The sequence below is a fragment of the Oncorhynchus kisutch genome, linkage group LG14, assembly GCF_002021735.2.
Source record: "Oncorhynchus kisutch isolate 150728-3 linkage group LG14, Okis_V2, whole genome shotgun sequence".
Classification (NCBI taxonomy): domain Eukaryota; kingdom Metazoa; phylum Chordata; class Actinopteri; order Salmoniformes; family Salmonidae; genus Oncorhynchus; species Oncorhynchus kisutch.
The window spans coordinates 69931662-69945356 of NC_034187.2; the positions used below are offsets into that span (position 1 = coordinate 69931662).

General features: G+C 43.3%; 1 protein-coding gene across 6 annotated transcripts in view; it reads right to left on the reverse strand.

Moving 5' to 3' along the window:
• Nucleotides 1-13695, reverse strand: part of ptk2aa (protein tyrosine kinase 2aa) — a 163712-nt gene that overhangs the window by 112948 nt on the left and 37069 nt on the right. The window contains exon 1 of one of the 6 annotated variants that reach the window (XM_031788841.1): nt 4731-4915. The exons of the other annotated variants lie outside the window; for them this stretch is intronic. Within the exon in view, the coding sequence (XP_031644701.1) occupies nt 4731-4749 (19 nt within the window). The 5' untranslated portion in view covers nt 4750-4915. Of the gene's footprint in view, nt 1-4730; nt 4916-13695 lie in introns of those variants that run through there. 6 annotated transcript variants of the gene reach the window in all.

Sequence of the window (13695 nt, forward strand, 5' to 3'; positions counted from 1 at the left end):
AGGCCGAAGCTGTGTGTGTAGATTTTTTTATTTATTTAACATTTATTTTGACAGGGAAGACATATTGAGACCTAGAGCTCTTTTCCAAATGCACCCTGTATAATACAATATAAAACACACACACACATATGTACACAGCGTTGTACCATATCGTCAGTTTCTTGGCAATTTCTCGCATGGAATAGCATTCATTTCTCAGAACAAGAATAGACGGATGAGTTTCAGAAGAAAGTTCTTTGTTTCTGGACATTTTGGGCCTGTAATCGAACCCACAAATGCTGATGCTTCAGATACTCAACTAGTCTAAAGAAGGTCAGTTTTATTACTTCTTTAATCAGGAAAACAGTTTTCAGCTGTGCTAACATAATTGCAAAAGGGTTTTCTAATGATCAATTAGACTTTTAAAATGATAAACTTGGATTAGCTAACACAACGTGCTGTTGGAACACAGGACTGATGATTGCTGATAATGGGCCTCTGTACGCCTATGTAGATATTCCATAAAAAATCTGCCGTTTCCAGCTATAATAGTCATTTACAACATTAACAATGTCTACACTGTATTTCTGATCAATTTTATGTTATTTTAAATGGATGAAAAATGTGCTTTTCTTTCAAAAACAAGGACATTTCTAAGTGACCCCAAACTTTTTAAATGTAGTTAAACATTTATATAGTGTATTTCAAATTGTATTATACAGGGCGCATTTGGAAATTATATACATATATAGATTGATAGATTATATACACATGCATTAGAATACAAGAGGAGAAGGAAAGGATAAAGAGAAATGTGAAAAGACAAAATATGTGGGCGATATATGGCATGAAAAGAAATGGGTCAAAAATCCAACAAGGAATGTGAATTAGATGCTATTGTTGCACAAAGAGCTGTGAGTGGTCGCATTCCAAGGTGACCATTACAAACGACCGACACTTCTTTACATGTTACTACCTCAACCTTCCCATCCAGCTGCTGGCTATGAGTCTCCAGGAGATACTGCAGAGCACTAGTTAATGGTTAATCCCCTGGCTGACCAGAGAGAAAGTATGTGTGTGTGACCCCTCAGGGGGTGTTACTGGGGCGTGTAAAGGGGTCAGCACAGGGGTATGTGGATGCAATAAAGGTCAGGGGTCAGGGGTCTGCCTCCAGCACCTCCAACACCTGCTAACTAGCAGTTACTAGTTACACACAATCACACGCACGCACACAAACAAACGCAAACACATGTACATACACACAGAGAAGCGCTCACAGGCAGGCACACACATGTGGTTACACTCCAATAAGCAGCCTCAGCTCTTCTGCAGAAGCTGTCATACGTACCAAAGCAGGCATACATGAAAAGATAAACAACTTGTGTAGCCAGACACTGACACACACGCCATATAAAAGCAAGGCATGAAGCAAAGGTCACTGCCATGCATGAGTGCACCGCAGACGAAAGCATCCAGTAGACATGCCATGATGGAATATCACTACCCAAAAGCTACTCTATGCCATAAAGTTAATACAATGTGGACATGTATTTTCTTCATCAAATTAGAAATGTTCTTAAGACTACAAGTTGTGTGAAGAGGGCACAAGGAGGCCTTTGCAAACGGTGCTTGTTTTGCATATGTCCCACACATTTTGTCAAGATGGGTAAGGAATAATAAAGCACCATTAATTATGAATGAGGAAGTTGATATAACGTAGAAAATATTTGACACCACCAGAGGAAGAAGAGGATTGTTGCACGCCTACATCCCTCTCTGCCTCCCTCCCACACATGATCACACTTCACTCCAGTGACCAGGACCATTTATCACTGGGACTGACACATGATTATCTACAGCTTGGATTTGGAACTGAACAGACACTCCAGAAAGGCAGTTTGTGTCCCAGTCTGCATCCCAAATGGCACACTATTCCTTATAGCACCTATGGGCCCTGGTCAAAAGTAGTGCAATGTATTGGGGATAGGGGCCATTTGGAACAACCATTAGGTCAGGAGAAGTTTTACAGAAATAGAAGACCGTAGACATCAAGCAAGAGATTAACATCGGATTGTGAAGTAGTACTGCACAGACAGCAAGAAATACATTTCTGTTTCAATGGATGAATAGAAGTTGTATTGTATCTCAGTCACATGCAAGTTACAGTATGAATTCTCTGTTAACGCGGAACCCTGTACAACAAGCTACAGTATGAATCCTCTGTTAACGGTGGACCTTCTACAACAAGCTACAGTATGAATCCTCTGTTAACGGTGGACCCTGCACAACAAGCTACAGTATGAATCCTCTTAACGGTGGACCCTGTACAAGCTACAGTATGAATCCTCTGTTAACGGTTGACCCTGTACAACAAGCTACAGTATGAATCCTCTGTTAAGGCTGAACCCTGTACAACAAGCTACAGTATGAATCCTCTGTTAACGGTGGACCCTGTACAACAAGCTACAGTATGAATCCTCTGTTAACGCTGAACCCTGTACAACAAGCTACAGTATGAATCCTCTTAACGGTGGACCCTGTACAACAAGCTACAGTATGAATCCTCTGTTAACGCTGAACCCTGTACAACAAGCTACAGTATGAATCCTCTGTTAACGGTGGACCCTGTACAACAAGCTACAGTATGAATCCTCTGTTAACGGTGGACCCTGTACAACAAGCTACAGTATGAATCCTCTGTTAACGCTGAACCCTGTACAACAAGCTACAGTATGAATCCTCTGTTAACGGTGGACCCTGTACAACAAGCTACAGTATGAATCCTCTGTTAACGCTGAACCCTGTACAACAAGCTACAGTATGACTCCTCTGTTAACGGTGGACCCTGTACAACAAGCTACAGTATGAATCCTCTGTTAACGCTGAACCCTGTACAACAAGCTACAGTATGAATCCTCTGTTAATGGTGGACCCTGTACAACAAGCTACAGTATAAATCCTCTGTTAATGGTGGACCCTGTACAACAAGCTACAGTATGAATCCTCTGTTAACGCTGAACCCTGTACAACAAGCTACAGTATGAATCCTCTGTTAACGGTGGACCCTATACAACAAGCTACAGTATGAATCCTCTGTTAACGGTGGACCCTGTACAACAAGCTACAGTATGAATCCTCTGTTAACGCGGAACCCTGTACAACAAGCTACAGTATGAATCCTCTGTTAACGGTGGACCCTGTACAACAAGCTACAGTATGAATCCTCTGTTAACGGTGGACCCTGTACAACAAGCTACAGTAGGAATCCTCTGTTAACGGTGGACCCTGTACAACAAGCTACAGTATGAATCCTCTGTTAACGGTGGACCCTGTACAACAAGCTACAGTAGGAATCCTCTTAACGGTGGACCCTGTACAACAAGCTACAGTAGGAATCCTCTTAACGGTGGACCCTGTACAACAAGCTACAGTATGAATCCTCTTAACGGTGGACCCTGTACAACAAGCTACAGTATGAATCCTCTTAATGGTGGACCCTATACAACAAGCTACAGTATGAATTCTCTGTTAACGCGGAACCCTGTACAACAAGCTACAGTATGAATCCTCTGTTAACGGTGGACCCTGTACAACAAGCTACAGTATGAATCCTCTGTTAACGGTGGACCCTGTACAACAAGCTACAGTATGAATCCTCTGTTAACGCTGAACCCTGTACAACAAGCTACAGTATGAATCCTCTGTTAACGGTGGACCCTGTACAACAAGCTACAGTATGAATCCTCTGTTAACGGTGGACCCTGTACAACAAGCTACAGTATGAATCCTCTGTTAACGCTGAACCCTGTACAACAAGCTACAGTATGAATCCTCTGTTAACGGTGGACCCTGTACAACAAGCTACAGTATGAATCCTCTGTTAACGCTGAACCCTGTACAACAAGCTACAGTATGACTCCTCTGTTAACGGTGGACCCTGTACAACAAGCTACAGTATGAATCCTCTGTTAACGCTGAACCCTGTACAACAAGCTACAGTATGAATCCACTGTTAACGCTGAAGCCTGTACAACAAGCTACAGTATGAATCCTCTGTTAACGGTGGACCCTGTACAACAAGCTACAGTATGAATCCTCTGTTAACGCGGAACCCTGTACAACAAGCTACAGTATGAATCCTCTGTTAACGGTGGACCCTGTACAACAAGCTACAGTATGAATCCTCTGTTAACAGTGGACCCTGTACAACAAGCTACAGTATGAATCCTCTGTTAACAGTGGACCCTGTACAACAAGCTACAGTATGAATCCTCTGTTAACTTGGAACCCTGTACAACAAGCTACAGTATGAATCCTCTGTTAACGGTGGACCCTGTACAACAAGCTACAGTATGAATCCTCAATAGAGGCTGATGTTTTGTATGTCACTGGTCCCCTGTACGATTGCGTGAAAATATAATATAATCAACCAACAAAATAATGTGCTATCATTACCATCACCATCCTAAATGGGTCTCAAAATGATGCTCATTAAAATACTCTAAGACCTGTTATAATTGCCCAATTAATTTAATTTCTGACCACATGAAGTGTCCATATCACTACCATGGCAGATAATACAGATAGGAGATAAAAAAATCACCTTAAAATCACACACACACACAGGAGTACACTATATTGTAAATGCCGTTCCAATCTGCAAGCTAGCCTAGCATACACCACAGCAGGGTAGCAGTGTAGTCTACACCGTAGGAGAACAGAGCAGCAGCGAGAGAGAGAGAAAACCTTACCGTGATAGAGTCCTTCCATTAAAAGAAAACAAGCCCAGAGAGAAGAATATATGATCTACTTATTAGTACACAAAGCTGTGAGTCCCTTGCAACGTGCTGCCTTCTTCACACGCCTTAACCAAGGTGGAATGAATAACAATATCCTGCCATGTAGAACAGAGCAGCCTTCCTTCTCAGACTATGGAGAGCCAGAGAGAGAGAGAGTGAGAGTGTGTGTGTGTGTGTGTGTGTGTGTGTGTGTGTGTGTGTGTGTGTGTGTGTGTGTGTGTGTGTGTGTGTGTGTGTGAGAGAGAGATGAGTGTGCGCACACAGCCGGCGGACGGACTGCCTCCAAATGACAGAGAGGGGGGGATGAGAGAGGGGGGGATGGAAACAGGAGGAGGCGGGAGTCTTTGTCTCTCTGAAGAAGAGGGGAGGGCAGCGAGAGGGGGAAGTGCAGGAGGAGGTGGGAGGGGAAGTGCAGGAGGAGGAGGGAATAGAGAGAGGAATGGGGAGAAAGCAGGGTGAGAAACAGAGATAGAGGGAATTGAGAGCGGGAAAGGGAGGAAAAGAGGAGAGGGAGAGACAGAGGGAAACAAACAGAAAGGAGGGTAAATCACACGTCACCAATAAAAGCAGTCCATCACAGTGCATGGCCGTTAGCCCTCAATGGAGACAGCTCAGAGCAGACAACCAGCTTCCTGTATCTATCATCACACCGCTTACTGTCTACACACAGTAGACCGTCACACATAGCCTGGTCTCTCGCTCTCTCTACCCTTACAGAGATAGATAGAAGAGGGATGGAGGGGACTCAAAAGGGGGTGTTGAGGTCACCACAATTGGCAGAATTTCTTCCACTAATCTTCTCAAATGACTCTTCCGGGCAACTTTTCAATCAAGAGTCTTGTTTTCACAACGGAACAAACAACCTGGCCACGGTACAAGTTAGGGCTGGGACGATACCAGTATCATGGTACGCGTTAGTATTGTGGCAAGGAAACAAAACACAAAGCAGATTTAACTTCTTTAGGAAAACAAACATCATTATGTTGTCATCAAGAGTCACATATTTATTTTCCAAGCTATAGAACACAATATTTTACATACAGCAGATTTTTAAAGGACTGACCAAAAATTTGGTCTGCTTTGTGTTTTCATTTTTGACATGGAAAAACAAGTGCGATAGTGGTATCTTCACAGCCAGAGTACAAGTAGAGCTGTTAGTGTTAGTGAGGACTAGTGTGAGGAGGACACAGGGAGCAATTATAGCCTGCTGTGTATGCGTGTGTCTGTGTTTAATGGATAGCTCGTTTGAACAAGTGTCAGTGATCCCCTCTTAGACTACTAGAGGGAGTGAAGCCAAGGTAGTAGGTGTAGCATTGCCTACACACCAAGCGCTTATCAAAATAGGACGGCAGTTTAGGGCAAGACAAGGGTCCTGTGTTGGCTTTGTCCCAACTGTGCATAGACTTCCAAGACGATTCGATACATCTCAAGATACATGGGCTCCGATACGATACAGGAACAATAAGTTATAGTTTTAAAGGATTCGGTGCAATTCGGTTTGATTAGAGAATGAATCAATGCGATACGATGCACTAACATTTGTTGCATAAACACATTCATTTTTCATTCTAAATTAAAATGTGCTGCTGATGGAGCTCATGGGCTGGGCCTCTATGAGCTGTATCTGTCTGTGCTGACTGACGTATGTGTGTGACGTGGAGCTGGACATTAGACCGGCAGCCTTTTAATTTACCAGACCCATATGTATTGAGTGGGGACCTGATTAGGACGTCCACCCATGGTGTTCAGAAGAAAGTTGATCTAAAATAATTGCCTGACATCAAGTGTACGGTGTCATTTTGAAACGAGACATGAGGGAAAAACTTCAAGGATGAGGCGGACAAGGCTTAAGAAATCAAGGGGGCCGTGTCCTGGGATGAAAAGATAAGCAGTATGTTTACAAATCTACATGTAGTCAAATATCAAGCTACAAAGCTACAAAGTTGCGCAGTGCATTGCTAAACATAGAAAATAATTTACTAATGGGGAATATATCAAGGAGGCTTTCCTCAGTAGTTCGCAGGCTTTATTAGATGGATTGCCTAACAAAGACACAATCCCCTCAAAGATAAAAGACATGCCTGTGTCTGCCAGAACTGTTGAAAGGCGCGTTACCGAGATGTTTGAAAATGTAAAGGAGCAGCAAACTGTAGCATTAAAATATGCACCGGTGTGGCAGGTACGTGAGGAGCTGCTTTGTCTATAGGATACTGTGACTCAGAGCAGGTACGTGAGGAGCTGCTTTGTCTATAGGATACTGTGACTCAGAGCAGGTACGTGAGGAGCTGCTTTGTCTATAGGATACTGTGACTCAGAGCAGGTACGTGAGGAGCTGCTTTGTCTATAGGATACTGTGACTCAGAGCAGGTACGTGAGGAGCTGCTTTGTCTATAGGATACTGTGACTCAGAGCAGGTACGTGAGGAGCTGCTTTGTCTATAGGATACTGTGACTCAGAGCAGGTACGTGAGGAGCTGCTTTGTCTATAGGATACTGTGACTCAGAGCAGGTACGTGAGGAGCTGCTTTGTCTATAGGATACTGTGACTCAGAGCAGGTACGTGAGGAGCTGCTTTGTCTATAGGATACTGTGACTCAGAGCAGGTACGTGAGGAGCTGCTTTGTCTATAAGATACTGTGACTCAGAGCAGGTACGTGAGGAGCTGCTTTGTCTATAGGATACTGTGACTCAGAGCAGGTACGTGAGGAGCTGCTTTGTCTATAGGATACTGTGACTCAGAGCAGGTACGTGAGGAGCTGCTTTGTCTATAGGATACTGTGACTCAGAGCAGGTACGTGAGGAGCTGCTTTGTCTATAAGATACTGTGACTCAGAGCAGGTACGTGAGGAGCTGCTTTGTCTATAGGATACTGTGACTCAGAGCAGGTACGTGAGGAGCTGCTTTGTCTATAGGATACTGTGACTCAGAGCAGGTACGTGAGGAGCTGCTTTGTCTATAGGATACTGTGACTCAGAGCAGGTACGTGAGGAGCTGCTTTGTCTATAAGATACTGTGACTCAGAGCAGGTACGTGAGGAGCTGCTTTCTCTATTAGATACTGTGACTCAGAGCAGGTACGTGAGGAGCTTCTTTGTCTCAAACCCATGCATGGTATTACTAAAGGGGAAGTTATAGCAAAAGCCTTCACAGAATTTTTTGGGGAGAGAGGTATCTATTAAAAACATATTCGCTATTACAACTGACGGTTCCCCCACTATTAACCACACCCCGTGGTTAAATGTCGCTGTATCATTCACCAAGGGAATCTGTGTTCCAAGATCAAGCCTGTAGTGCTAATGGACAGTGCCTCTGTTTAGTGATTCTTCCGTTTGTGGGCAATTAGATATTGAATAGACACAACTAGTTATAATAAACATATGAAAATCATAACTGGTATGCAGATCATTAGAAATGGTATGATAAACTGTAAATTGTCACTCCAACCTGACATAGCCAATGAATATATAGCACATCTTTGGATTTCATGCCTATCTCAAAATCTAATGGTTTTGACCATTTGGATGTTTTGGTGAGCTTCTTTTCTACTCCTCTTTGGCCTTGCAGTGCACCTCGCAAAAGTTAATCCTTGTTATGAAATTATCAACTTTACACTACATGTCTAAAAATGACCATATACACTGATTGTTCAAAGCAAAACTACCAAAACTATTGCTGACAGTGAACCTGAACAATCTAAATGAAATCTATTGTAAGCCCCGTTCAGCAGGTATAGCCAGAGTTGTGTCTCCAGTAGCTTACTTTTACACCATTTTCAACATCGCATAGATAACAATAACCTAGTAAATTACATAGGCTTTATTAGTTGAGTGACAACCTAATATCACTCAAGCCATTTTATCATTTGAATGCTGAAAGTGCAGATGTGCAAGATCGGGAGGGTGGCAGGTAGCCCAGTGGTTAGAGTGTTGGACTAGTAACCAAAAGGTTGCTAGATTGAATCCCAGAGCTGACAAGGTAAAAATCTGCGTTCTGAACAAGGCAGTTAACCCACTGTTCCTAGGCCATCACTGTAAATAAGAATTTGTTCTTAACTGACTTGCCTAGTTAAATAAAGGTTACATTTGAAAAAAGGAACAAGCCGCCTACCTTGTGTTGGTCAGCTTGCGAAGCTGGGCACAGTGAGCAGTCTGTCCACGGAACTGATATTCCCTAGGGTTTTTCAGCATGAAAAATGACTTGTAGATCAATGAATTTGACAGTTACATGCTTAGATCCATACTGAAGGAGAGGACATAGTTAGAAAGAAAGTGAATCGGCGATTCTGAACATTTGAATCTATTTTCTGACCAATACATGCTACATTTGGAATCCGTTTGGGGTCTGCAGACTGATGCAATCATATCTTAAACAATTGACTGATGGGGACAGATGGGTATCAGTGAATATTTCATCCCAACTTATTACATATAGTCTTACTAGTCTACGCTTGTGTGTGTGTGTGTGTGTGTGTGTGTGTGTGTGTGTGTGTGTGTGTGTGTGTGTGTGTGTGTGTGTGTGTGTGTGTGTGTGTGTGTGTGTGTGTGTGTGTGTGTCAAGCTCTATACAAATGGACACTGGAGACAAAGCAGGGTGAGCACAGCACTGACTGTGACAGGAGATTTGGAGTTAGAGCAACAGCACATGGTGAACAGCCAGCTAGCTCAAGAGTCTTAACAGTAGGTGAAGCTCTTCAACGTGTCACAAATCCCCTGGGGAATGGACCAGGGCTAAGCGAGCACTAACCAAAATACAGCCTGCTTTCCTACAAACTCAACTACACACTGATGACTACATGGATTTTGACCAACATACTTTGCACGTTGCAATCTTTCAATGAAAAGCAGGTTATTAATTAAATGTATTGTTATTTATTCTTACATAGACAACAGCTGGATTAGAATTTAAAGTTATTGACAGACCAAACCTATAACTCGTACTAATCTGTGACACTACATGGAGATGAATGTGACCAATAATAATGATAATGACTGACAGACATTTAGGTGAGTGTAGTAGTCCTATCAATCTATGGAATTTGGCAACAGGATGTGAGTGAGTCCGGTCAGTCCCAGTCAGATCCTCAGGCAATCTAAAGGAAGTCTCTCTGATGTGTTCATGTGTGCAAACCTGACATATGCTGGATTGTGACTTCTTCCTCTGAGCTGGCTGGGGGAAAATGCCTTCCAGGCCTTAGAGGAAACTCTTTACTCTGTGTGTGTGTGTGTGTGTGTGTGTGTGTGTGTGTGTGTGTGTGTGTGTGTGTGTGTGTGTGTGTGTGTGAGAGAGAGATGAGTGTGCGCACACAGCCGGCGGACGGACTGCCTCCAAATGACAGAGAGGGGGGGATGAGAGAGGGGGGGATGGAAACAGGAGGAGGCGGGAGTCTTTGTCTCTCTGAAGAAGAGGGGAGGGCAGCGAGAGGGGGAAGTGCAGGAGGAGGTGGGAGGGGAAGTGCAGGAGGAGGAGGGAATAGAGAGAGGAATGGGGAGAAAGCAGGGTGAGAAACAGAGATAGAGGGAATTGAGAGCGGGAAAGGGAGGAAAAGAGGAGAGGGAGAGACAGAGGGAAACAAACAGAAAGGAGGGTAAATCACACGTCACCAATAAAAGCAGTCCATCACAGTGCATGGCCGTTAGCCCTCAATGGAGACAGCTCAGAGCAGACAACCAGCTTCCTGTATCTATCATCACACCGCTTACTGTCTACACACAGTAGACCGTCACACATAGCCTGGTCTCTCGCTCTCTCTACCCTTACAGAGATAGATAGAAGAGGGATGGAGGGGACTCAAAAGGGGGTGTTGAGGTCACCACAATTGGCAGAATTTCTTCCACTAATCTTCTCAAATGACTCTTCCGGGCAACTTTTCAATCAAGAGTCTTGTTTTCACAACGGAACAAACAACCTGGCCACGGTACAAGTTAGGGCTGGGACGATACCAGTATCATGGTACGCGTTAGTATTGTGGCAAGGAAACAAAACACAAAGCAGATTTAACTTCTTTAGGAAAACAAACATCATTATGTTGTCATCAAGAGTCACATATTTATTTTCCAAGCTATAGAACACAATATTTTACATACAGCAGATTTTTAAAGGACTGACCAAAAATTTGGTCTGCTTTGTGTTTTCATTTTTGACATGGAAAAACAAGTGCGATAGTGGTATCTTCACAGCCAGAGTACAAGTAGAGCTGTTAGTGTTAGTGAGGACTAGTGTGAGGAGGACACAGGGAGCAATTATAGCCTGCTGTGTATGCGTGTGTCTGTGTTTAATGGATAGCTCGTTTGAACAAGTGTCAGTGATCCCCTCTTAGACTACTAGAGGGAGTGAAGCCAAGGTAGTAGGTGTAGCATTGCCTACACACCAAGCGCTTATCAAAATAGGACGGCAGTTTAGGGCAAGACAAGGGTCCTGTGTTGGCTTTGTCCCAACTGTGCATAGACTTCCAAGACGATTCGATACATCTCAAGATACATGGGCTCCGATACGATACAGGAACAATAAGTTATAGTTTTAAAGGATTCGGTGCAATTCGGTTTGATTAGAGAATGAATCAATGCGATACGATGCACTAACATTTGTTGCATAAACACATTCATTTTTCATTCTAAATTAAAATGTGCTGCTGATGGAGCTCATGGGCTGGGCCTCTATGAGCTGTATCTGTCTGTGCTGACTGACGTATGTGTGTGACGTGGAGCTGGACATTAGACCGGCAGCCTTTTAATTTACCAGACCCATATGTATTGAGTGGGGACCTGATTAGGACGTCCACCCATGGTGTTCAGAAGAAAGTTGATCTAAAATAATTGCCTGACATCAAGTGTACGGTGTCATTTTGAAACGAGACATGAGGGAAAAACTTCAAGGATGAGGCGGACAAGGCTTAAGAAATCAAGGGGGCCGTGTCCTGGGATGAAAAGATAAGCAGTATGTTTACAAATCTACATGTAGTCAAATATCAAGCTACAAAGCTACAAAGTTGCGCAGTGCATTGCTAAACATAGAAAATAATTTACTAATGGGGAATATATCAAGGAGGCTTTCCTCAGTAGTTCGCAGGCTTTATTAGATGGATTGCCTAACAAAGACACAATCCCCTCAAAGATAAAAGACATGCCTGTGTCTGCCAGAACTGTTGAAAGGCGCGTTACCGAGATGTTTGAAAATGTAAAGGAGCAGCAAACTGTAGCATTAAAATATGCACCGGTGTGGCAGGTACGTGAGGAGCTGCTTTGTCTATAGGATACTGTGACTCAGAGCAGGTACGTGAGGAGCTGCTTTGTCTATAGGATACTGTGACTCAGAGCAGGTACGTGAGGAGCTGCTTTGTCTATAGGATACTGTGACTCAGAGCAGGTACGTGAGGAGCTGCTTTGTCTATAGGATACTGTGACTCAGAGCAGGTACGTGAGGAGCTGCTTTGTCTATAGGATACTGTGACTCAGAGCAGGTACGTGAGGAGCTGCTTTGTCTATAGGATACTGTGACTCAGAGCAGGTACGTGAGGAGCTGCTTTGTCTATAGGATACTGTGACTCAGAGCAGGTACGTGAGGAGCTGCTTTGTCTATAGGATACTGTGACTCAGAGCAGGTACGTGAGGAGCTGCTTTGTCTATAGGATACTGTGACTCAGAGCAGGTACGTGAGGAGCTGCTTTGTCTATAAGATACTGTGACTCAGAGCAGGTACGTGAGGAGCTGCTTTGTCTATAGGATACTGTGACTCAGAGCAGGTACGTGAGGAGCTGCTTTGTCTATAGGATACTGTGACTCAGAGCAGGTACGTGAGGAGCTGCTTTGTCTATAGGATACTGTGACTCAGAGCAGGTACGTGAGGAGCTGCTTTGTCTATAAGATACTGTGACTCAGAGCAGGTACGTGAGGAGCTGCTTTCTCTATTAGATACTGTGACTCAGAGCAGGTACGTGAGGAGCTTCTTTGTCTCAAACCCATGCATGGTATTACTAAAGGGGAAGTTATAGCAAAAGCCTTCACAGAATTTTTTGGGGAGAGAGGTATCTATTAAAAACATATTCGCTATTACAACTGACGGTTCCCCCACTATTAACCACACCCCGTGGTTAAATGTCGCTGTATCATTCACCAAGGGAATCTGTGTTCCAAGATCAAGCCTGTAGTGCTAATGGACAGTGCCTCTGTTTAGTGATTCTTCCGTTTGTGGGCAATTAGATATTGAATAGACACAACTAGTTATAATAAACATATGAAAATCATAACTGGTATGCAGATCATTAGAAATGGTATGATAAACTGTAAATTGTCACTCCAACCTGACATAGCCAATGAATATATAGCACATCTTTGGATTTCATGCCTATCTCAAAATCTAATGGTTTTGACCATTTGGATGTTTTGGTGAGCTTCTTTTCTACTCCTCTTTGGCCTTGCAGTGCACCTCGCAAAAGTTAATCCTTGTTATGAAATTATCAACTTTACACTACATGTCTAAAAATGACCATATACACTGATTGTTCAAAGCAAAACTACCAAAACTATTGCTGACAGTGAACCTGAACAATCTAAATGAAATCTATTGTAAGCCCCGTTCAGCAGGTATAGCCAGAGTTGTGTCTCCAGTAGCTTACTTTTACACCATTTTCAACATCGCATAGATAACAATAACCTAGTAAATTACATAGGCTTTATTAGTTGAGTGACAACCTAATATCACTCAAGCCATTTTATCATTTGAATGCTGAAAGTGCAGATGTGCAAGATCGGGAGGGTGGCAGGTAGCCCAGTGGTTAGAGTGTTGGACTAGTAACCAAAAGGTTGCTAGATTGAATCCCAGAGCTGACAAGGTAAAAATCTGCGTTCTGAACAAGGCAGTTAACCCACTGTTCCTAGGCCATCACTGTAAATAAGAATTTGTTCTTAACTGACTTGCCTAGTT